Here is a 27274-nt window from a genome sequence, read left to right on the forward strand (position 1 = left end):
GCAAATGTATTTGGGAGTGCTTGCCACTCAGAGTTCTCCAAAGTAAGTACGTCAACATAAATATATATTTTTGATTTCTCCTTCAAAGTAAAATTAAAATGCTTCTTTAAGAATTGTAAGACTCATAATGCATGTGCAAGGTGAAGATAACGAACAGTGATCAATCTCATAATTCCTACAAGCAATACAAAATAGATAGTTGGGCAAACACGGACCCCTGGACACACCAGAGGTGGGATCAGGTGCCTAGGAGGAGTAAGCATCCCCTGTTGACCGGTCACACCCGCCGTGAGCCCCATATCCTGATCAGGTAAACGGAGTTATCCGCAGTCAAAATCAGTGTGCCAAGAACGGCTTAACAATCGGTATGAAACACGTCAGACAGCATTTGACCCAATGCGAGGTTGTATTGACGAACTAGATCGTTATAACGACCATAGAATTTGCGAAATGCTGACTTCAATCGAGACTGTTGAAATCCCTGTACCATCAACTTGTTTGTCAGTAGCTTACCTCGATTTAAAAACTGACTATACCCAGAACAAGCTCTTGCATATCGAATCAGTTGAGATATATAAACACCATATGCAGGTGATAATGGAATATTGCTACATAAATGTGGGAAGTTGACGATCATGTTTAATTTTTTCATTATCATTTTTTATTATTTAATTTGGATTCTGACCTGAGTATTATCACAGTGTAAGTGGTATTCTTTTTCACTCAGTCCAAAATTCTCAAAGCAATAATGAAGCATGGAAATTACGCCAATCGCGCCCTTGACGTGTGTTCCGTTTTCCCCCGGTGTCGAATCCTCATCTACTAGGAAATACCTACGTGAATTACAAAGCCTCTTTCTAAATAGCTTTTTTTCGTTAGAAAATGCTAACGTATTAATATTAAATTGTCTAAATTTAGAAAAATAGTACACAGAAATAATAGCCACCCTCCATAGCAACTCCAAACCACTGAATCTTTTAGGTGTAAAAGTAGAGAGGTCCAACTTGACAAGCATGATGCGGTATGGATACAGCTTGCGAGTAATCGAAGGTATAATGGACATGGTTAAGCTCTCTTGATATCGGCGAAGCTGGTTGTACCGGGACTGGTTGTTCAGCTACCTCGGTTCTCGCATTAGTGATACACTGGTTATATAACTGTTCTTAAAATATCAATTAATTTCAAAGGACTTTTGGATTTCGTTAACCAAAAGTACAAATCTTTTTTTTTTTTTAAATGGTTCTTATTATCGGTAGATACCACAGTATTTACAACGGATATCAAACACACTTGCTGTAATACAGTATCTTAATGCATTTTCTAAAATATTTTTCCACACTTTAATTATGTTATTGTAAAGGCAAAAATGTACTGTGCTATGTATAGCTATAGGGACATCTTTAAAAGTTTATCTAATATTGAAATGGTTTTACTGTTCGTTATCTTCACCTTGCTTTTAAGAGAGAATATTATTGAGAACATGTCCCCACACCACTTGTCCTCACTAATCTAATATTTTGTATCTACATATTTCACATGCTGTGGATCACATTTATGGGGACGTAATTGTGAGAACAGAATTTTGTTAGTGTGGTCACAACTTCTGTCAAATGGTTAAAAATTGTCGTCACTAAACACGTTTTATCTCTCTCTCTCTCTCTCTCTGTAAATCTATATCACTAATTCGAATTCGATCACTGATTAATCAAGATATAGGGCTCACGGCGGGTGTGACCGGTCGACAGGGGGTGCTTACTCCTCCTAGGCACCTGATCCCAGCTCTGGTATATCCAGGGGTCCATGTTTTCCCCAACTCTCTATTTTGTATTGCTTATAGAAGTTATGAGATTGAACACTGTTCGTTATCTTCACCTTTCATTAAGAACAAATGAGAATCGGTCAAAATCCACGAGCGATGCCAGCGTGGAGGGAGGATCAAATGCCTTGGATAGTATAGGCTATCAAAACATTAAAATCAGGACATTGAATCAGAGACATATATACCATGTATCTGATTGTATATGAAAATCCACTCTATATATAGGCTTTCATTTTCGATGTGAAAGCGCTCGTGTTAGAATTTTAACTTTTTGTGTGGTTTATTTTCTTTTAAATTCTTATGCCGGACCCAGGGATTTAAAAACAGAGGCCCATGGGCTACATCGCTCACCTGAGTCACCTTGGTCCATATCAGAAGACTTTCCATATATATTTGCATGTAAAACCGTAGTCCCTATTATGGCCCCAAACCTACCCCTGAAAGCCATGGTTTTTGAAAAACGTGAATCTACACTATGTCAGAAAGCTTTCATGTAAATGTGAACTTTTTTGGCCTAATGGTTCTTGAGAAGAAGATTTTTAAAGATTTTCCCTATATATTTGTATGTAAAACTTTGATCCCCTATTGTGGACCCATCCTACTCCAGGGGGCCATGATTTTAACAAACCTGAATCTGCACTATATCAGACAGCTTTCATATAAATACCAGCTTTTCTGGCTCAGTGGTTCTTGGGAAGAAGATTTTTCCTATATATTTGTATGTAAAACTTTGATCCCCTATTGTGGCCTCATTCGACCCCCGGGGATCATGATTTTAACAATTTAGAATTTGCACTATATCAGGAAGCTTTCATATAAATCTAAGCTTTTCTGGCTCAGTGGTTCTTGAGAAGAAGATTTTTAAAGATTTTTCCTATATATTTGTATGTAAAACTTTGATTCTCTATTGTGGCCCCATCTGACCCCGGAGGCAATGATTTTAACAATTTAGAATCTGCACTACCTAATAAAGCTATAAATTTCATCTTTTCTGGCCCAGTGGTTCTTGAAAAGATTTTTTAATTAACCTACTCTATTTTTATCTTTTCTTGATTATCTCCCCTTGGAAGGTGGCCTGTCCCTTTTTTTTTTTTAACAATTTAGAATTCCCTTTATCTAAGGATGTTTTGTGCCAATTTTGGTTGAAATTGGCTCAGTGGTTTTTGAGAAGAAGTAAAAAAAAGTTTACAGACGGACAGACAGACGGACGCCGGAATACGGGTGATCAGAATAGCTCACTTTAGCTTTTAGCTCAGGTGAGCTAAAAATTAATATATACAATTAGGTTGTCAAATTTTCGAGACGATCTGTCCCTTCCTCAGGACAAACGAAAATGTTTACATGAGATGGCTAAAGATATGCAAGGAAAAAAACCCACTAGCACTAAAACTACACTAAATCTTCAAACGTATTTACACTGCAAATTACATGTTTATTTGTTTTTGGTTTGTTGTTCCGTCCCGGATGGTTCAACTCGTGACCTGCAGAAACGAATCTCCTAGCAGCATGTAACCAGCGCGCTAGACCGCTCGACCATCTAGGCAAGTAAAAAAAAAACTTGCTTTCGATATCCGTATCGAAGTTGAATTTCTGAAAGATGAATTGATGTTACAGGAGTTTCATTAGTCTTGTTTAAAGTCAGCATTTCGCAAATTAAATGGTCGTTATAATGGTGTAATTTTAAACTACAAGCTATCACTGGATCGAATGCTGTGTGACGTGTTTCATACCAATTGTTAGTCTTGATTTTGACTACGGATTAGCAGATCAAGATATAGGGCTCACGCTGTCACGGCGGGTGTTACCTGTCAACAGGGGATCCTTACTCCTCCTGGGCACTTGATCCTACCATGGGTCAGTGTTTGCCTTTCTCTTAATTTTATATTCTTTATATGATTTATGGGATTGATCGCTGTTCATTATCTACACTTGTTCTTATATACCATCACTATCAAATAAAAGAAGTCATGCTTGGATGGAAAACTTTTACAAATCTTTAGTTTACAAATACAAAATACAATGCATCAGTTCAATCAGTATATGATACTTATCAAGACAATCTGTCCTGTAGAGAATTCTTCAAAAGGATATAGTTAGGTCCCCGCCTATTCAGGGGTTTCCAATAGTGCTTTCTGCGTGCATCTGTCCGTCCGTACAAATGCTTTTTTCAGACTTTAACTTTATAACTATCCCTGCAGCTATTGAATTGAAAATATATGCATGTACTTATATCAATGGGATACAGATCAGGTTTGCGTTTGAGCTTTTTTGAAGGAGTTATGAATCTTGAACTGAACAAATAATGCCGCAACGCGGGGTCCGTTTGGGATGATTGTTTTCACAACAACATCTAGTAACAGTTTCAAACTGGAAAAAAGAATCAAAACGATTATTTTTTTTCTCTCATTTATATGTCCTTGTATCATGCCTATTTGTCATCCAAAGTGCCTCAGTTTTCATGTTGAATTATATACATTTGAATTTATTACCATATAATTAAAAAAAATGTTACTAAAAATAAGCACAAACCAGAGACTTTATTGAGATGTGGAGTCCGACATTTAATGGAAGAAAAGCAGATTAAAGATAATAAAGAATTCATATTATTTTCTTCAATTACATTTGTTAATATCTAACATGGTTTTCTCATACACATGCACTTTTAAGTAAACACCAAGCATTAAAAACATAGAACTGTCCTTGTTGGGTTTGCCCATTTCATTGCAGATATGCACGACTTACTATTTAGAATGTTTTTGTTAAATTCACTAGATATGAACCAGTTATTCAATTTTAAACACAGATCTCGGATTATCAGGAAATCTCTCATTCTTTACTTGGCCTCCTTTTTGCCACGACTTGGGAACATGACTTTCTCGAGTCCCATGAACGGTGACTCAAATGCGATGGATAAAATAAAGGCCATACCGTAAGAAACGACCAGATTGGCGAGGAAGATGTACACCTGCAAAATAAAAAAAAAATTATATATATATATATATATGGGTACGTGTGTGTGTGTGTGTGTGTGTGTGTGTGTGTGTGTGTGTGTGTGTGTGGACTATATGTGTACGTATTCCAGAAAACCAAAAGAAAATCGTAGTGGAACACTCGGCAAATGTTCATTATTCATGGATACTGCAGTACTTACAAAATCCAGATCAGTCATATAAAATGGGAAGTTCCTGTTCAGATAGTACACATACATCACCAAGGGATGTACCAAATAGGCGCAGTAGGTCAACCGAGAAAGAGGCACAAAGGCTTTCCAAGACAGTAAGGTGTTAATGTAACCTGAAACCAAAGCACACCATCATATATCCAACAGTTGCAAAAAAAATATTCCTATCAAAAACGTTTGTAGCAAGTGGTCTGAATTATCAATTAAGTTAAACTTTTGATAAACGTGAGGAACAACGTTTTGATATACAAATTGTAGTTAAATTGCAAACTTTATTCATTATCACCAATATACATGTATTATAAACAGTGTTAAAGAAACAATGTTGCCCTGAATCTAATCCAAAACTAGTTACCGCCATTGCCGGTGGCACAAGCGAAGATGACCCAGCAGACGGCGGCACCCCACACTGTCCTGTTGACGGCGTTATACAGGGCGGTGACCTCTTTAGACAGTTCAACTGGATTATCAAGCTTCACTGTGTCGTAAATACCATACAGAACAGCACTGGCCGAGGCCGCCGCCACTACCCACCCCAACAGGTTTACAAACTGTAAAACAATATCAGAACTGGTACTCATATATTTCGTAGAATAAGTATTTTCTAGGTGAAAGGATGACGAGCAGTCATCAATCTCATAACTTCTATCTACATATATAAGCAATACAAAATAGAGAGTTGGGCATACACGAACCTATGGATATACCATAGGTGGAATCAATTGCCTAGGAGGAATAAGCATTCCCTGCCGTGAGCCCTATATCTTGATCAGGTAAGCGGAGTTATCCCAAGTCAAACTCAGAGTGCCAAGAACGGCCTAACAATCGGTATGAACACGTCAGACAGCATTTGACCCAATGATAGGTTGTATTGGCAAGCTAGATTGTTATAATGACCTGATCAGGATATAGGGCTCACGGCGGATGTGACCGGTCGACAGGGGATGCTTACTCCTCCTAGGCACCTGATTCCAACTCTGGTGTGTCCAGGGGTCTGTGTTTGCCCAACTGTCTATTTTGTATTGCTTATAGGAGTTATGAGATTGATCACTGTTCGTTATCTTCACCTTTCATTAGTTTTGCTTTGTTCTTGTGTGCAGACACTGACGTCCAGAGTCCACGAGAGTATGAGTTTCACAATTCGGTCAGGATCCTTAAAGCTCAATAAAAGTGTGACCAGTTTGTATGTCTCCATCAACTTTACAGACCCAAGACATGGTCATTTAGGAACCATATGAATAATAAAATCCGTTCTACCTCACTCACTGATACTGCATATCAGTTGGAAAAAAAAGCTTAGTTTGTTTTAAAGAAAATAACTTCAAAATGTTTCAAAAGTAGGCGCACTGCGATAGACCAAACCAATAGCACGGGAATCTAATTATTTTCACCCATTCCCAATATCATGAGAACTCTAACCCTCTCAGATATATCCTAGAATACTTTTTAGCACGTTCTCAACCTAATTCATTCCATTAATGTAAGGTCACAGAAGAGTTTTCAAAATATTATACTTTGGATCTGTCATACAATCCCAAATTGTAAAATTAATATTTTGAATAAACTACATGCATTACAATAGATGTTTTGACATCTGACACAATCTTCTGACCAGACATATAATGGAATTAAAATACTGGTATGATTACGGATCATTCGGACTACATCAGCATATTGTACAAGTTTTCCTACACATTCAATTCATTCGTTGTAGATGCACGTCCTGCAATAACGAGTATTTTGATATAGTGTCGACACCTAAAACACGTACCACCACGTGTTTAGGCCTCAGTGATTCCAAGATATGTGTCATTCAGGAATACAATGTAGTTCTTTTGTGAAATATCGGCATGATTGCAGGTTTGACCTGGCTACAATGCATCTCCCCCTGCCCCCGACACGAATACCAACCAAACTGCGTTGTTAGGAAGAAATGCTTTCTTTCTAAAGAGTAACCAGTTTAAATATCATTTATGTAACGTAAAAAGTTATTCATACATACATAAACAATGACATTTTATATACTTACGATATTCATTCGACATTTGCATTTGGTGATGTAGAGTAGGTAACCTGTGATCACACCACAAATGTATGGACCCATACGGCACCATGGAACGATGTAATAGTCATCAAAGTAAGAAACCCGACTACAAAGAAACAATGCATTAATTTTTTTTTTTCATAACCCAAAAGCAAGTTGTGACTGCATGTCTTAAAATATATCTAATAGAATTTTGTTCACTCGTTTAATTATTGAAAGTAAAATTGTAGAAATATAAGGCTTTACATGAAGTATATTCCTTCTTCTAGATTGCACAGTCGTAATGTTTTTGTCTACTCGTGAACTTATTGAAAATAAAACTAGGTACAGGGAATTTATTATAATTGTTCTGTACAAGAGATTTGCTACTAATTCGACTTACTCTGCATCTTTTGGTCCTCCACCAATCGAATGAAGCGAGAGGTTATTCATATAACTGATCACCCCCGGAATGATGGTAAAAGCCAGCAGAAATATGGCACTGATAATAGCTCCCACTATTTTATTGCTGTAATACATATATTTATATATAATTAATCAATTCTAATGCTGTAATACATATATCTATATAGAATTAATCAATTCTAATGCTGTAATACATATATCTATATACAATTAATCAATTCTAATGCTGTAATACATATATTTATATACAATTAATCAATTCTAATGCTGTAATACACATATCTATATACAATTAATCAATTCTAATGCTGTAATACATATATCTATATACAATTAATCAATTCTAATGCTGTAATACTTATATCTATATACAATTAATCAATTCTAATGCTGTAATACACATATCTATATACAATTAATCAATTCTAATGCTGTAATACACATATCTATATACAATTAATCAATTCTAATGCTGTAATACACATATCTATATACAATTAATCAATTCTAATGCTGTAATACACATATCTATATACAATTAATCAATTCTAATGCTGTAATACACATATTTATATAGAATTAATCAATTATAATGCTGTAATACATATATCTATATAGAATTAATCAATTATAATGCTGCTTTTGGTTGGTTGTGTGCATTACGTCCAGTCGAGAATTTTTCTCTCAGATTGAGACATCACCAACTATAGGAATTTAGACTTTTGCTTAGCGCTCTGGGACAAAGAAGTGGGGGTTCCTTATAGTGTCAACGCCTGTCACGACACGGGACCTCTGTTATTAAGGTCATATACGTAAGAACCATGATTCTCATTTCTACTTGCCGAGCGTTTGTCGAAGGAGCAATTACTACCTATGTTTACGTCAAGGACATGTATATGGGCGGCGGAATGGGCAAAAAATACCATGAAAGGTGAAGATAACGAACAGGGATCAATCTCATAAGCAATACAAAATAGAGAGTTGGGCAAACACGGACCCCTTGATTTCAACATATGTATACATGACGAGAAACCGTTTATCTTAATTTTATCGTCATTTATTTGCAAAGTAACACTGCTGTGCATATAAAAATCATTTGCTGTGTATTAAGTGGTTTGTTTTGATGACCGTTCGTTTTACAATTACGTCTGTTCGTTCCGTATCGGATTGCTAATTTTGTTTGTATGTATATTTGTACTGCAATTAAAAAGGTCCGTTTATTAAGCATTCAATGTCATTATTTAAGTTTTTATGGTCATTAAAATCATGTAAAGTGGGTTTTTGTCTTATATGGTTTTTTTTTACCCTTTCCGCCGCCCATACATGTATACTATTATTTTGATTTATGTTTATGAAAGTTATGACACAAGAATAAACGTAAAAGTTGTTATACTTACAAGTAGAATGGCACAATCAGCAGTGGACTTACGATGTAAAACTGCATATCATTATTAAGATACCAGGACCAACCCAAACACTGTTAATTAACAAAACGTAAAATTGTCATTATTCAGATACCAAGACCAACCCAAACACTGTTAATTAGCAAAACGTAAAACTGTCTGTCATTATTCAGATACCAGGACCAACCCAAACACTGTTAATTAACAAAACGTAAAACTGTCTGTCATTATTCAGATACCAGGACTAACCCAAGCACTGTTAATCAACAAAACGTAAAACTGTCATTATTCAGATACCAGGACCAACCCAAGCACTGTTAATTAACAAAACGTAAAACTGTCTGTCATTATTCAGATACCAGGACCAACCCAAACACTGTTAATTAACAAAACGTAAAACTGTCTGTCATTATTCAGATACCAGGACTAACCCAAGCACTGTTAATCAACAAAACGTAAAACTGTCATTATTCAGATACCAGGACCAACCCAAGCACTGTTAATTAACAAAACGTAAAACTGTCATTATTCAGATACCAAGACCAACTCAAACACTGTTAATTAACAAAACGTAAAACTGTCTGTCATTATTCAGATACCAAAGCAAACACTGTTAATTAACAAAACGTAGAACTGTACGTTAATATTCAGATACTCGGACAAACATTGTTAATTAATAAAAAGAAGAATTGTCTGTCATTATTCTGATAACAAGACAAAAAATGTTAATTAAAAAACGTAGAACTGTATGTCAATATTCAGATACAAGGACACTGTTAATAAACTAGAACTGTATGTCAATATTCAGATACAGAAACACTGTTAATAAACTAGAACTTTATGTCAATATTCAGATTCAAAAACACTGTTAATAAACTAGAACTGTATGTCAATATTCAGATACAAGAACAAACACTGTTAATAAACTAGAAATTTATGGCATTATCCATCCAGATAACAAGATAAACTCAAACGCTATTATTCTGTTAAATAATAAAAGGATTAAAGGACACAACGCATGTTTCTAAACTTTTTCATTTTTTCAGCAAAATTAACTCTTTTTATGCCTAAAACTACTTTAAATGTGTTTTTAATGAAATATTTTGCGTAGTTTTCGAGTTTGAAAGCGATGAAATTCAAATCTTGCGATATGCATATTTTCTTTCGCTAGTTTACGCGCCATTTTGTGTGACGTCATATGCGCCCTCGGGTTTGAAAACATCTATTAGCCATTTCATAAACAGATTAGATTTAATCGACAAAAAACCAATTGTCACGTTAACGGCTTGTAAATAATAATGCATTAAGATGTTTTGTGCCATGCTCGGGTGTACTAGTTGTCGGTAGAAAGGATTTAGACTGAGTATTTTTCAATTTTGCGATGGAAGGTACGAGAAAAAAGACGTGGATAATTTTTTTGTTGGAGCAAGAACTTTACCTTAAAAAACACACCCAGTCACCTTTTCAAACATCGCTTGGACAGAGACCCTGATAAACTGCGAGAAAATGGATATATCGAAGCTATAAGCACTGGTAGGCCTATAGTATACATTCTGTTTTGCTCTTCAAATTCAATACACACTCGGATCAACTGACCTTCACCTTGTAACAACATATATCGACGATCTACCAACTGGTAGATTTACAACAACAAAAAATAAAGATACAAAATAATTGAACTTTTAATTATACAAATAATAGAATATTGTATTTCCTAACTTTAAATTGAATTATAAAACTATTTCTTTATTGAACTCGTAGCATCTTGAGTGCGTCAGTAGGCTATAACGCCGTGCTCCCACTTCGTACTTCCTAAAGACGTGCAGATCACAATTCAAAAATAGTAATAAGATTGCTTTATCAAAATAAAATAATGTGATTACCACTTTAAATTTGAATATTTTTATTGATTTGTGTGTGTGTTGTCTTTTTCTTTCTTTCCGAAATGCACGCGTGACAATAGCTTGGCAAAGGGCCTAGTTGTCAACAATTTAACGTATCATAATTTGTCTAATCCAAAAATAAATAATGATTGCACTGTTTATTTTAGAAAAACAGCGTCAATTACAGATGTATAAAGGAATAACATCCCCAAACAGTTTGTAGACAGCGGCCCATATAAACATTATTTACTCACAATTTTGCCGATTTAATACACGCTTTACTCGCTATATTTGGGTATTTACATCGTTATATGTGTGCACTGGTGGCGAACACATATAAAACTCGGACAATTTATCAACATCGATTTAAATGTTGCCCATGGTAAATTAATTAGGCCCCTAAAAGTTGAGATTTTAATATCTCGCAGTACTTTCACAATCCGAAGGGCGCATGTGACGTCACTGTACCACGTGACTACCTACCTAATTAACTTGACTTTTTGAAATCGGGGCTTAGATTTAAGTCTGTATTGTGGTTAAATATCGCAAAATTTCGGCGAACGAACTATTAGAATTAATTACTATAAGCATAAAGAAGTCAAAATGCATGTAATATTATATACTTTGAAAACATGAGATGTGTCCTATCAGTGATATATCAATCTAGAATAATTCTAATCAAATCTATTCGCCATCATTGCATAATATCACAATGGCTGACAACAGCTCTCACTTTACATTAATGTTTTGAGTGTAGCCTGAAATATGAAGATAACGAACAGTGATCAATCTCACAATTCCTATAAGCAATACAAAATAGAGAATTAGGCAAACACGGACCCCCGGACATACCAATGGTGGAATCAGGGGTCCGGGAGCATTAAGTATCCCTTGTCTACCGGCCACACCCATATATACCGTTTCTCGAAAAATCTTTGACACCTTACACTCTTAACTCAAATGTATAGTGTCCGGCAAAACCTCATATACACTATACACCAACAAGTTGTCTGTGTCCAAAGTAAAACAAATGTACACTATACATTAAAGTTCTTCATCACCCCCTCCCCATACTTGGTACCCCTGTCGTAATTTAATTGGCGATGTTCCTCTATTTATGGTATGCAACAATAGGAGCTGTCGTGAATAGTTTGTTGTATATTTCATCTTCTTTTATGTAATGCAATGTACCAATGCTTGAGGAGTCTTTCTTCTCAAATCTTTTAAATAAGGTTTGAACTTGCTGCTAAATATAGTGAGTATTGCTTTGGTTGATGCTAGTTTTTCTGCATTTCCATGAAATTTGGATCTATCAGTTGACACAGTTGCTTATATAACAGGTTCAGTTTCAGATTCATTATAACCCTTTTTCTCTACTGTTCTTAAAATTCTTTTAAAATGGTTCATAGTACATATATCACTTGCATTCCTCAAATGCCCAGTACATTCTCCTTCCATCAATACCTTGCAAACATATGGGTTATGTAGAAGCTGTTGGTAGTTTCTAAGATCTTTACGGGGTGTCAGATATATGATTGGTGATCCTAACAACTTGTGGCAGAATTGCCAATATCATTTAAGTTCAATAATATAAAGCCGTCATCTCTAAATTTACCATGATAAAAAATTTGGTCAAACATACTGGAAACTAGAGATAATGTCAGCAGTGGTACCAAAAAGGACAAAGAAAAGGGGGAATGAAACAATTTATTTCTAGGTTCAAATTTGATACCAAATATAGGAGTAAAATGTACACGAAGCACTCACTGACGCTTTACAGAGTTTATAACAGGGGGTGTGTAAAGCGTACGTAACATTTTGCAATGACACTGACGACTTACTTATAGATGTAAGGTAGCGAGGAATTTTCAGCAAAATATTGTACACGCTACACTCAAAATATTGCCGTAAATTGACGGCCGCTATCGGCTATCGTATGATATATCTAACCATAAGTCATTCGCAAATTTATGGACTCCATAACATATTTTCTAAATCAGACAGCAAACTGTCATTACATTTTCTACAGGTTACTAGATAGGATAAATGGCGTATGGATTGTCAACATATTTTACCAAGTCTTTGAGTCCAAAAAGGTTGTCGATGTATAGAAGGTTTTTCCACCATACTCTTTTACATATCTCATCTGGTTGGGGTTTATTGGGACCAAAAATAAGATGGGGGTAAATTGTAACGTACATACCAATCACCATCATGTAAACTGGGGTTAGTCTGGTGGAAGAAAGAAACGTTTATATAAGATCTAGAGTATTTAATTCAAATGTAGATAATAGTGTGTAATACTCTATCGTCGAAAGGTGAAGATAACGAACAGTGATCAATATTGTAACTCCTATAAGCATTAAGCAATACAAAATAAAATCGATATATGATTAATTTGATTATCAGTGAAGTTGGATAACGCATTTTAGATTTTGAACATATCAAAACAAACTACATTATTACCTCCAAAATCGATGGAAGTAGAAGAGAAACCAGTTGATCCGCCCCTTGGTTTTGCTCATTTGTTTTAGTAACAAGTATGAAGTCAACAAACCACTAAAAATAGACAATTTATGTAAAACATATTTCTGTAAGGAAAAACATGAATTTCAGGACTACTACATGTAGACAAATTACCTGAGAACGAAAAATGTATCCACAGAAACCAAAGCATTGATGACAGCCTGGGAGGAGAGACGACTGAGAAAATCGCTATAATACGTCAGAAAATTAGCTGTAATTCAAATAGAGGAAATCGCTATAATACGTCAGAAAATTAGCTGTAATTCAAATAGAGAAAATCGCTATAATACGTCGGGAAATTGGCAGTAATTCAAATAGCAAGTTATCCGTAGTCAAAATCAGTGTGCTAAGAACGGTCTAACAATCGGTATGAATCACGTCACACAGCATTTGACCCAATGATACGTTCTATTAACGAACTAGATCGTTATAACAACCATAGATTTTGCGAAATGCTGACTTCAATCCAGACTGTTGAAACCCCTGTATCATCAACTTGTTTGTCAGTAGCTTGCCTCGATTTAAAAACTGACCATACGCAGAACAAGCTCTAGCGTATCCAATCAGTCGAGAGATATAAACACCATATGCAGGTGATAATGGAATATTGCTACATAAATATGGGAAGTTGACGGTGGAGAAACTGAAATCATCCCGCTTGTCATACAGTTGAGTTGTCAGTTAGCCATCAATGCCCACTGTCAACAAAATATCGAAGTATGAAGCAGAAGTGATAAAGATGGATACATATAATTATCTTTTATCGGAAAAATTGAAAACCGTATAGGTTTAAAATTTAGTTCATGTACATAAACTGTAAATATCGTAATGTACACGTACTTCAGATACATCCTGAGGGCAAGAATTTCTATATTTCTTCAAACTGAATCTTGGTCAAATTGGACATGAAATGGGTTATTTACATGCATACATCAGAAACAACCAGACGATCCTTACATGTACTGCCCATTATGAAAGCAATGGTGTGGCCCAGGATGACCCAACTCATACTGAGAAATCGGATACCGTTGACGGCCGTTAGACTTCCTTTGGGTTGGGATGTGCCCAGAATCTTCTTGCCATTGGTGTAGGCGCTGAAGGACAGTATAATTCGTCCGAAGACACCTGAAAGTGATATCGTTTCTATAGTAAATCTTTGTCTTGGCCTACCTGTATATACCACATACAAACTAACCATCCTGTATTGAATCAGCGCGCGGTATAAGAGCTCAACATATTTCATACAAATCGTTACTTCAAGATACTTGCTGACGCATTTATATACAAAGTAACATCTAATTTACAGTCAGTTGTTCTAAATATTGGGACTGTATATGTGTCAAAGTGTATGTATTATAGAATTATTGAACTTATATTGGTGAATATTGACACAAGTTGGCTGTAAAAATGCACGAGCTTGCGAGTGCATTTTGACAACCAACGAGTGCCAATATTCACCACTATAAGTTCACTAACCCTTATATCAAATGGCTAAGATATTTAGTTGCTAAATTATATCCCTTTTCACTCAAACTACTCCAAAATAGGCGAAAAGTCATCAATATAGGCATCTAAGGTGTATGGAGCGCCAAATTAACATAAACTCAAATAATTGAAGATATCTTCAATTATTTGAAGATATCATCAATTAATTTGATGTGCGCAACAATTGAATTAAAGATCTCTTCAAATAATTAATGATATCTTCAATTCTGAATTATTGCGCGCATTAATTGAATTGATGATAGCATTAATTCTTCGGCTGAATTGATGCGCACTTTAATTGAATTAATGATCTCTTCAAATGAATTAATGATATCAACAATTGAATTGATGCGCGCTACAATTCAATTGAAGAGAGCAATATTTGATATAATGTGCACATTAAATCAATTGATAAGAGCAATAATTGAATTGATGCGCGCATTAATTCATTTGATGAGAGCAATAATTGGTTTAATGCGCGCATTGATTCAATTATTGCTCTCTTCAATTAAATTAATGATATTTTTAATTCATTTGAAGAGAGCAATAATTCATTTAGAGAGAGCAAGTATATAATTAAAGATATCTTCAATTCAACATATTCACAATTGAATTAATGATCTCTTTAATTGAATTGTTGCTCTCTTTAAAAGAATTGATGCGCACATTAATTCCTTATACAAAAGTATTGTAAATAATTCAAAGATATCTTCAATTGAATTAAAGAGATCATCAAATTATTTATACCGAGCTCTAAATTAATTATTGAGAGCAATATTTCTACTAAGTTGATGCTCTCGTCAAATGAATTGAAGAGAGCAATAACTGAATTAATGTACGCATCAAATCTATTATTGATCTCATTAATTGAATTAATGTACGCATCAATTGAATTGAAGAGAGCAATAATTGAATTAATGCGCGCATTAATTCAATTGATGAGAGCATTAATTCAATTGATGCGCGCATTAATTCAATTGATGAGAGCAATAATTGAATTGAAGCGTTCATTAATTCATTTGATGAGAGCAATAATTGATTTAATGCGCGCATTAATTCAATTAAAGAGAGCAATAATTGAATTGATGATATCTTCAAATAATTGAAGATATCTTCAATTATTTGAGTTTATGTTAATTTGGCGCTCCATAAGGTGAAGGTGTGCAATATCAGCATGCATTTCCTAACTGTTCAATATTAAACCCGTCATTAATGCATGAAGCAAACTGATTTTGTGAATGGAGACATCATAATTTATGTACAGTAAAACATTTTGTTTAAATAAATGAATATGATATCAAATACGGGCTCTGTCAATATTGAACGCTCATACTCGGAATGTTTCGGGCGCACACAATTTACGCAATGCAAAGTTAGCGTTCAATAAATTCTCAGGATATTGAACGCTAACATTCTCTAGATTTTACGCAGATTTTGTAATAGTCTATTTATTAGCTATATAATAAAATCATAACTGTACTTGGATTGTTTTTCTTCTGTTTGGGTTGTTGGATGTCTTCATTTTCCGCCCTGAGCTTGTAGTTACTGTCAGATGAGTTACTGCTGTCGTCGATTTGTTTCTCACTGTCCGCTTTCTTACGAGAATGTTTTATTTTGGGCCAGACAATGATAATGACGTCATACAACGTTCCCTCCACGATGAGAATCAGAAAGATGATTAAGATAATACTGAAAGAAAACATACACTCATCAAAATGTATTTGTTGATACTGTGAATTGAATAACATTTACAAAACACTTTTCAAACTCAAGTTTATTTACAATGTTCAAGAATTACCAAATAAAGTGAACTGTCGTGGATGTTAGTCTTTCATGACCATGTGGATATTTCAAATATTTACACGTGTATTTTAAATTTCATAGCCAAGCCTGTTTACTGTTCAGCGATTTGTCTGTAATTAATCTATAAGTTGACCGTGTCTTTCAGTAAGGACAGCAAACTCAAGTGTTTTCTTCAATAGCGATTACAAACTTTGTTATATGATAGAATTATCTTTTCAGCGAGTTTTAAATAGATTTTTTTCATAATTCAAGGTTTTTAAGATGGAATTTTATAGGATGCGTGCCAAACCTTGCTACATGTATGTTCCAGATTACTATAGAATGTCGCGGAAACTGCCCAGGAGCTGTCTAGAAGCAATTGACCTTTATATATATTTCAATACAACATCATCCTATGCATCTTAGGTTTGACGCGGTCATGGGACGAGCGGGGTTCGAACTCACGACCTTCCGGTTACGAAGCGAACGCTCAATCACTACCGCGATCGAACGCGAGAGAATACAAAATTAAGAATTGGGTATACACGAATCCCTGCAAACACCAGAGGTGGGATCAGATGCCTACGATGAGTAATCATTCCCTGTGGACCGGTCACACCCGCCGTGAGCCCTATATCGTAATCAGGTGAACGAAGTAATCTGTAGTCAAAATCGGTGTGTAAAGAACGTAAAAACAATTGGTCTGAAACACGTCAGACAACATTTGACCCATTGACAGATTGTATTGATAAATTGAATTGTTATAATGAGCATATAATTTGTGAAATGCTGACTTTGAACGAGATTTGAAATCCCTGTAACATCAACTTATTTGTCAGTTGTCTGCCTCGATTTAAAACTGATCATATACAAAACAAGCACTTGCGTATCGAATCAGTTGAGAAAGGTGAAGATAACGAACAGTGATCAATTTCATACATGCTGGTGATAATGGATGTTGCTACATAAATATGGGAAGTTGAAATCATCTCATTTGTCTTAAAGTTGTTAGTTTGTAATTAACATCTATGTTCAATAGAATTAGTATGAAGCAGATGTGGAAGACACTTAGTTACTTATCTGTCGAGTTCACTGGGATATATCGAATTGAATGAAAATGATCATTGTTAATGGATAAAACGTCGCCGATATATGTAAATGTAAAGTTGAAAGCCGCAGCAAGAGGATTTTTCTTCTAATGTAAAAGTATTTGAATAAATTCTACCTCTTAAGAATTTAAAAACAGGTCAGGTAATAAAGGAGCACAATTTGTACCATGGGATTTGCAACACACTGTTGGAAGACCTCATCGCCAAAGACTACAAAGATTTTGTCAGTGAGGAACCCCAGCATCTTTTTTATATCAACGTTAGAGAACTTTGCCTAAAATCAGAGTGGTGTTTAACAAAGTAATTTTCAATGTTATGAATATTCGCTTTTCCCCATGTTTATTGAAGAAGCAGCTGTCTACGATGTCAAAAAGTATGCTAGTAGTCTTTAATTCATCGTGCGGAATGCTTGTCTAAAGTGTTGATAAGGTACACGTCTTGATGTAGTTCATTTAAGAAAAGTTTTGTGGTTTCACATTTACGAAAATTCCTTTAGAATTTTTTAGAATCCAGTTTAATTCGCACCCTTCCGGCGTATGTTGTGGCACAATTCGTTTGAAATTTCTCCTTGACAGCAGTTAATATTTTTGTGACGCGCAAAGATAGGGTTTGGTAGAACATTTATACTGTATCTAGCAATATATCTATATTGGAAAGCGATTTTGTGAAGTTTAGAAATCCGGTATAGGTACGGCAACTCATGTGCCTTCATCCCATTGGCTGGGCTATCAAATGTGTTTAAAACTAAAGCATGATTTTGAAGAATGGTTATGAAACGGATTATATTCCAACTGTACATCACGACACTTCACTGTTATATTTATAATTTCCTATTTTAAGGAATATTAATTTGACCCATAATGCATGTAAAGAAGACTAAACAATTTTAGAGCATTGTCGTAATAATGTACAAAAAACTTTTAAAATTTTATCCCGTGGGGATTCGAGTTAGAATAGGTTCTCAGTACCCCTTGCTTGTCGTAAGAGGCGACTAAATGGGGCGGTCCTTCGGATGAGACCGCAAAAACCGAGGCCCCGTGTCACAGCAGGTGTGGCACGATAAAGATCCCTCCCTGCTCAATGGCCATAAGCGCCGAGCATAGGCCTTAATTTTGCAGCCCTTCACCGGCAGTGGTGACGTCTCCATATGAGTGAAATATTCTCGAGAGGGACGTTAAATAATATTTAATCAATCAATCAATCAATCTCATTGATATGAATCGATGTATGATGAGTGGTAAGGACAGAATTTTGAAAGAAGATAGCGATGTACATGTAGATGATTTTTTAAAGATTATTTAAAAAAACCTTTCGGTTAATAATTTTTATAACAAACATGTACTTCTATATTATATTTACACAGATTTATGGTATTAGGGATCTGATACCTTAAAATCCACAAACTGCCTTTGCTTTTCGGGTATATGAAGCTATGCTTTATCTTAAAAAAACTAAACATTATATTAAGTACAAAAGTCCACACTGCTTACTCACACGACTATTTTGTCACTGGTCTCCAGCTGATCATCCTCTACTGGAGTTGGGCAGTTTATTGGATAGGCTGTCACTGTGTTATTGCCAAGCGGTATGCTGTACAGAACTATAGAGAAGCAACAAACAACGTAACATAAAACACGTCCTGGTATCAGCGACGTCGTCCAAAACATAAGTCTACAAGTGTGCCTCCACTTCTAAATTCTACTTGTAAAAGATTCTCATTCAAAACTAGAAGCGACATCTTGAACCATTTTGAGAATTCCATTCCCGTGGATAATGCCTTTGACCTATGATATATTGAATTAGCATAACAACCCTCCTTTAAAAAACTACCCCACTTCAGAACCTACTTCCACCATCGTCAACATATTCGTTATATTTGCAAAGAATTCATGTGTGAGCTATTAATCAAATATATCAATGAATAAAGAAGTTATTATTAACATGATAAAATATTTTTTTGGAAAACCCAAAATTATTCTTATGGGAACTAGAGTATCAATTTCAAGCTCGTTCCATTTGTCTAGGTTCATTTTGCTAAAAGGTTTTTGTAGATCCCATAAGTACCAAATTCTAAATCATGAGCATTTAGCAGCCATTTCTCTCTCTAAATAAATTTTTTTCATTACAAGACATTCAACTTACCTGCGCCAAAGGCTTACATGTACGAGCTTTTCTGATCAAAATTTGTCTGTCGTCTCAATTCAAATTTTCGAATAAATATCAAAAACCAGCAGGGCAATATCAATTAAATTTGCCGAAAACATTGTTGGTAAAGGGGTTTCAAAATTGTTCATATTCTTATTACATTCAGAATCCGTGTTTCTATCTACATAAACTTACATGCATTGACAACCTTGACAAGGTCATCACTGCTGCAGGACTTAGGGAAGCACATTCCTGCTTTGATGGCGCCGGAACTTTGCATCGCCAAAAGAAACTAAGAAAAATATCATCAAATTATGTAAGTAATGCATTATTCATAAACCACGTATATATATATATATATGAAAGGTGCAGATAACGAACAGTGATCAATCTCATATAACTCCTATAAGCAATACAAAATAGTTGGGCAAACACGGACCCCTGGATACACCACAGGTGGGATCAGGTGCCTAGGAGGAGTAAGCATCCCCTGTCGAACGGTCACACCCGCCGTGAGCCCTATATCCTGATCAGGTGAACGGAATTCTCCGTAATCAAAATCAGTGTATCAAGAACGGTCTAACAATCGGTATGAAACACGTCACACAGCATTTGACCCAATGATAGGTTGTATTGGCAAACTAGATCGTTATAACAGCCATAGAATTTGCGAAATGCTGGCTTTAAACGAGAGTATTGAAACCCCTGTACCATCAACTTGTTTGTCAGCAGCTTGCCTCAATTTCAAAACTGACCATACGCAGAACAAGCTCTTGCGTATCGAATCAGTCGAGAGATATAAACACCATGACATGAGTTGAAATCTTTCTTTCTACAGTTTCTACATACGCTAACCCATCTGAAACGCAAACGACTTTCGAAGTACAAAACTGCAGTGTAAATCCATGCAGAACTTAATTCTTAATATTCCTGCACCAACTTCGCTCGGAATTGCACGTAAATGTGTCGCATTTAATTTTTGTTTCCATTTGCAGAATTTTAGCGATGCAATTTTGTTTAAAATTCCTATTGCTGCAATTGTATATAAACATGCACATATTAAACTCTGAACTTTCGGAGTTAGCAGTGCTCAGGTGCTGTGATTGGGTACATCAGAGAAATGTACATATGGCTCTAGCTGAATGAGATTCACGATTATTCCCATTCTCGCGTCACCAGAACGTACCTCTCAATGCATGCGGATCTAGCTTCTAATTTAATCAAATAGATTAGTCCATTTATTGACAAAGCGACAGATAGACAAACAATCGGACAAGATTCAATGCCACGTGCTTCAGCTAAAGCCACAGTAAACTACTGGCAATATCAAAGAAAATCGAATGTGTTACAAACCCCTTGGACCTCAGGCGGTAGTGGAAGATTCAGGGACACGGTGCAATATTGTCCCTTGACAGGGGGTAGAGTTGTTGGTAGAATCCCGAACGCTTCTAAAGTTGTGACGTCACTGTAACACTCGTCATAAGAGCCATACCAGTTCAAATCCATGTTCATAACACCTGTGGGTATCTTAGCTGATGCGTCCAACACTGAAAAAAATACAGTGGGTATTTTAGTTGATGCATCCAACACTGAAACAGGAAAATGCAGATAAAGGCCACCATATATATATATAAAGCACAGAAAATTTCACTTTATTTGGACACCCACTTCCGCCCCTACCCGGGGTTGAACTCACGACCTGCGGAACCAAATCTCCTAGCAGCGTGTAACCAACGCGCTAGACCGTTCGACCATCTAGGCATATATATATATATATATATATATTATATTATATATACATGTATGTATATATATATATATATATATATATATATATATATATATATATATATATATATATATAGGTAAAAAATAAAAATGAAACACGAAGACGTTTAGTAAAGCTTTAGCGCTTTCATTTCAAATCTTCAGAAGCTTCGAGCTCGCGCGCGGGTCCACAAACAGCAAATCCACAATCCTGAATACAGGCAAATTCAACTAAGTGAACATTTAGATGTTTGTGGACAAAAACAATTCAATATATTTCCATTTTACAAGTTTACAGGTGGAAGTGACATTCAGAGATGTGAAAAGGAAAAACATTTCATTAATATGTTCAAACCTAAACTCAATAATTCAGTTTAACGTTATCATATTTGTAAATGAAAATGTTTTCACGCATTACTTTATAATGACATCACTGTAAACACTATGTTTTAACGTTCAGTGTCTTATGACGTCGAAATTTGTTTTGCTTTACTATGACGTCACAATGAACAATACGTTTCCACAGTCAGTATGCAATGACGTCTAGATTTGTTTAATTTTAACGTTCCGCTGTTTGTGACGTAACGTCGCTATGTTACTAAATGTAAAGCTTCTGGGGCGCGTTTTACAAAAGAACTTACGACCAACTTTACATACTGGAATTTTCCAGTTTATTGTTAGATTATTCACTCCAAATGCAAAACATTTTTTTAAAAAAATGTTGAAAATTAAGCCTCAGACAAGTTTTACTTTATTCATTTAAAGTAATAACTGTGTTTAGAATTTAAGACTTGCAACTTTGTCGTAAGTTGTTTTGTAAAACGGGCCCCTGAAGATTTGAAATGAAAGCTCTAAAGCTTTACTAAACGTCTTCGTGTTTCATTTTTATTTTTTACCTATACTTTTACCGATCATTGCGAAAAGTAACTATTATCTATCTATTTATCTATCTATCTATCTATCTATCTATCTATCTATATATATATATATATATATTAAAAGGTCACTAGAATTAACCTCTGTATGGGGTTTCGTTAGATCCTTGTGTATAAGTGAGCGTATCAAAGGATCTAATTTTAATTAGATTGATACTTATTAAGACGATAAATCAAGTGACAGTCACTTGTTCAGTTCAGACTTCTAGAGATAAGATCATTGGTGGCCTTATCTGTTTTAAAACTGTGTGTTTTGTTACTACAATTAATACCGTATCAACTTTAGTGTTTCACGTTTTTGTTTAAGAGAAATAAAAATATCTCTTTAAAAAGTAGAAATTCCTAAAACAATCTTCGTTGTTTTCGCTCTTTTAAACCTAAACTAGACAGTTGAGTCTGAGATATGCATGTCATGTTGAGATTTTCTTCATGCGCGTGGGGTTATTTATAGAAGCATTTATCAGTCGGTGAAAATGGCACCAGTCCTAAGAGAATAGACCATGCGTTTTAACAACGAGGGAAGGAAGAAAGTTAAGAAAGCAGAATTAACTGGATATGATCCATCTATAAATTTGATTTCATACTTCACTATTTGAATCGAATGATACGCATGCGCAAGAGTTCCCACCTCGAGCGGCAGATGTATTTATGGGTTTCAACTATATTTACTTTTTAAATAATCTTCTCACTGTTTTCCTTTACTTGTAAATGTTTTCAAGCTTGTAATCGAGAAAAAATTGATAAGTTTTAAAACTAATTCAGCTCCATTAAAGTAAGTCTGTACACTTTGGAAAAAAATAATCAGGTGAACACCGGACCATACAGCTTGAATTTGGCTTTCATTTAAAACTACATATATGTAGATATTCTATCCCCATTGACTTGATTAAGGGAGTTTTTGAAAATGCCATATTGTTGGTGTCATTGGTCATTTTCAGTGCGTAATACATCCTTATTCATTTGACCTCGTATCTATATATTCAGACACTCTGAATGTTTAGTGTTATTGGTTTTTAGTGCAAATAATATGTATACATGTATATAAAATGCAGAGAAATATACTATCTATAGATACACCTCACCCATCTCAGACCTCGCTTGAACTCACCTGCGGAACCAAACATTCTAGCATCGCACAGATTGCAAATACATGTAACTCCCAAAGAAAGAATATAAGGCACAGAAAAATTCAATACCCCTCTCATTCTATGAAACGGTAAAGATGACGAAGTGTATCTCATTTCCTCTCTTGCAATTGATTACACACACCTAGAAAGGGAGGTTCCGCAGGTCGTGAGTTCAACTTCATGCTGGTGTTTTCCGATCGAATTGGGCTTTAAAATAGTGAATGTTTGAAGATGTGCCTTGACACAGGGGCTAACCCCGTTTGGGCCTGAACTATGTGATATTAGAAATATATATCTATGGTATCACAGAGTTCGGGCCCAATCGGGCTTAGCCCCTGTGTGCCTTGACACAAGTATGTTGGAAAACATCTTAAGAATTTTTTATATCATAATCTTGAGGCGGCGATGTAAAATGCAAAACCTTTATCATAGGCAGAAGAAAATGCGCGCGCACCGAGAGCTACCGTTCTGCATTTACTGAGATATTATAGTTGGGATTCAAACAAAAAAGTTTTTGGAATCTTTTTCTAACAATGAGCCTGTGTATAATATCAGGTGAAAATTCATGTAAAAATATTTTTAAAATATAAGACTACCATTTGTCAACAGGTGCAAGTTATATCAAACGGAGACCCTAAGTGCTTCTATGGGCACTCAATAGGGGTTCAATGTATACGTACTGACTATACGACACTTACACTAGAATGAGATAAAAAAGAAAACGCACCATTTCCAGATCTCCTTTTAAACAAGTAGTAAAGCTATGAGGTAAAATTTACTTCAAAACATGAACCCCCGAACCAATATTGAATCAAATCTATAACCACTACACAAACCAGACGCCCAAATATCGCATGATCCCGTGGGCAATTGTACGTTTTACAGTAAAAGTGTACTTATTCAAAGACACACTTGGGTTTATATCTTCAAAAGGGTCTACAATTTGTCCAATAACATGCAACTGGGTGAAATTCCCCCACCTATGTTTAGTCCAATTCCTTACTTTTCAGTGCCCATGGTTGCATCGATTGCAGACCAGATATGACTCCAATAATGTCACTCCGACAATTTGCAGAAGCATTCGTGTATTGCACAATTCCATTCAGGTACAGTATCAGCATTCTTCCCGCAGTACTAGGATCTATGTTACCGCTACTGAGCTGTTGTGCGATGTTTTCCAAGTCTAATCCGGAGAAGACACCGGCGTTCCCACCTCCAAGCATTGAAGCAATGGTTTTACCGATATCTGGATTCTGTAGAATGTTCTGAAGGACGTTTCCAGAGTCATCATTTGGAGAGTTATTTTGGGAACCATTGCTTGGACTGGATGGAATACCGTTAGAGAATAAAGAACCCAAAATATTGTTGAACAGCTGAGGGTTGATGTTGTTAAGGATGTTCTGAAAGACATTCCCTAGACCACCATTTGAAGTGTTGTTTCGGGAGCTGTTGTTTGTCTCTGGAGCGGTAAAGTTTGAAAGTTCTGAAATAAGATTCTGAAAGAGACCGCTCAAATCGGTTTGGTTGCTTCCCTGATTAGTATTGTTTAAGGCGTTTGGATCCAACTTCACTTGATTCGCTCGGTTTAGTAGCGAGTGTCTACTCACTTGATCTGTCCATTCTAGAAACTCTTTGGAACTTAGAAATGGTGCAATAGCTTTTTGGCTCTCTATTTTCTGGTAAATAGCTCCCACTGGATTGATTGCGTAGTCTTGGTAACGGAGGTCACTCCCAGAACCAAAATCACAGATAATTATCAAACTGAGGATGTGCACCAAAAATTGCATTCCTTTCATCCGGTACATGATTAGGAGAGAGAACAAGTTGCAATAACGTCTAGCTACCTGCGGTAAATTTTGTGGGCGTATCAATATAGAGGGATTGTCACTATCACTCACTCTAGCTGCTAATGTTTGATATCAATGTAATACTCTTGAATTTCGAAATATGTTCAATAATTTTGCAATATTTTAAAAGTACATTGGAAGCGTTTAAAATCTAGTACATATATCTTGATCATATAAGATGCTTGACACTTGACTGTGACGTTAAATATATTTAGACGGTAAATACACATGTGCTGAAGGGTTTCTTCGCAGTTTGAACAGCGAAATCATCTCCAGTCACATGGAAAAATTGACCAATATCATTCGTTCTTTCATAAAAATATCATGATGAGGTATAATGATAGTTTTTATATATAGCAAATGAATCACATTCATGTTATAAGATCGACTTTACGTCAAATAACCGAAATCCAAATTACAATAACTTGTGACATTTAAGCAGTTAGGGCTTGAAGTTTATTCATTAACAGCAATAACTATTATAATACTCAAACGCTGCAAGGTGTGGTTTCAGGGCCGTAAATTAACCTTCAATTTGGAGGAGGCAGGAAATTAGGCGGGGGTCTGGGGGCCGCCCAGGCCCCCAGACGCTGAGCACATTTTGTGCACACTGAACACGTTTCGTGCAAAATCCTTGATTCTAGGGCCTTCTAAGATGTTACTTGACTAACTCATTCTAAAAGAAAGATTTGGAATGCTTTTTAAGGGAGGTATCATGCTCTTAGTTATTGGAAACAACATAAATTCTAATGAACTTTAAATTTTAATTTTTTTGGCTCAAAAGTTGGAGGAGGCAGCTGCCTCCTCCGCCTCCATGTAATTTACGGCCCTGGGATTTGGTTTGAAACATATATATATATACATATATATATATATATATATATATATATATATATATATATATATATATATATATAAATTATTATACAGTGAATTGGGTTGTTAAATGTTAATGATTGAGTTGTCGTATTGTGTTTACACTTATGTAATATTATCTGTCAAAATTACAAATGACTTGGAATTAATTGCATTCATTTTGAATGAATATGAACGAGTTACGTTGACTCAATAATGGCACCACAGCATAATCGCGGAATATTAACTGGCAAGATTGGAAGTCCAAAAGACGGAGAGAGAGGTCATATACTACGAGAAGGCAACGAAATGCAGTAGGGTAACTCGTCCTGATCGGAGCAGATGTCAATTAATGGGTACTTGATAAAAATTCGAAGAGAAATGACAGCAAATAGATTTTTGTTTCTGTCGCATTTGCCTGGCGTAGTCGGTTACACTACGAAGGTGAAAAGCGTTACATTCTGGGGGCTACATCCGAGGTTTTAGTCGACTTGACAGCACAAACCGAGTATGGAAAGCCGTGTAAATATTTAAACAAAAGAAAGATGTGTCTATCTTAGAGATATGTTCCAGTTGGATACTGTTCAACAGTATTATCCCTCATTTATGATAAAGATAGCATTTGGAGTCCAAAAGTCGCATACAAAATTCAAGCCTGTAATACACCATGCATATATTACCATTTAAAATTCACAACAGACGTATGTCCGAGCACAACTAAACTTCTGTACAAAGATAAAATTGAAAGCCATTTGAGAAACAGTTCTGCAAGGAGGAAAACGGGCATATATTTCAAATATTTGCATTTGAGAAAATTCAATACTTGCTATACACATGGGCACACACACCCATTTTGTAAAGAATTGATATGTATTGCAGCATAAATTGTATTGAATACATAATTTTATAAGCAAATACATAAAATATTTTGAGCTGTCCACAATAACGAGTCGGACTAAGT

The 27274-nt window shown here is 35.4% G+C and overlaps 1 protein-coding gene across 1 annotated transcript; it reads right to left on the reverse strand.

Annotated features, from left to right (window-relative positions):
- Nucleotides 1–4337: 4337 nt before the first annotated feature.
- LOC125681787 (nose resistant to fluoxetine protein 6-like) lies at nucleotides 4338–25416 on the reverse strand. Its single transcript, XM_048922003.2, has 15 exons — nucleotides 24615–25416; nucleotides 21136–21329; nucleotides 19978–20074; nucleotides 19132–19237; nucleotides 16227–16435; nucleotides 14219–14386; nucleotides 13376–13472; nucleotides 13202–13294; nucleotides 12811–12967; nucleotides 8847–8926; nucleotides 7427–7552; nucleotides 7030–7150; nucleotides 5356–5551; nucleotides 4971–5113; nucleotides 4338–4784 (listed from the first exon to the last, which is right to left on the reverse strand). The coding sequence occupies exons 1-15, from the start codon at nucleotides 25414–25416 to the stop codon at nucleotides 4653–4655; spliced, it is 2721 nt and encodes a 906-aa protein (XP_048777960.2). The 3' UTR covers nucleotides 4338–4652.
- Nucleotides 25417–27274: the final 1858 nt, after the last annotated feature.

The sequence above is a fragment of the Ostrea edulis genome, chromosome 2 (genome assembly GCF_947568905.1).
Source record: "Ostrea edulis chromosome 2, xbOstEdul1.1, whole genome shotgun sequence".
NCBI lineage: Eukaryota > Metazoa > Mollusca > Bivalvia > Ostreida > Ostreidae > Ostrea > Ostrea edulis.

Excerpts from the sequence above, each read along its gene's own strand:
- LOC125681787 (XM_048922003.2), bottom strand. The coding sequence starts at position 25,416 with ATGTACCGGATGAAAGGAATGCAATTTTTGGTGCACATCCTCAGTTTG. Across the intron at positions 19,238-19,977 it reads TGTCAAGGTTGTCAATGCAT|TTCTGTACAGCATACCGCTT; the intron begins GTAAGTTTATGT and ends GCTTCTCTATAG. Across the intron at positions 4,785-4,970 it reads ATATGACTGATCTGGATTTT|GTGTACATCTTCCTCGCCAA; the intron begins GTAAGTACTGCA and ends TTTATTTTGCAG.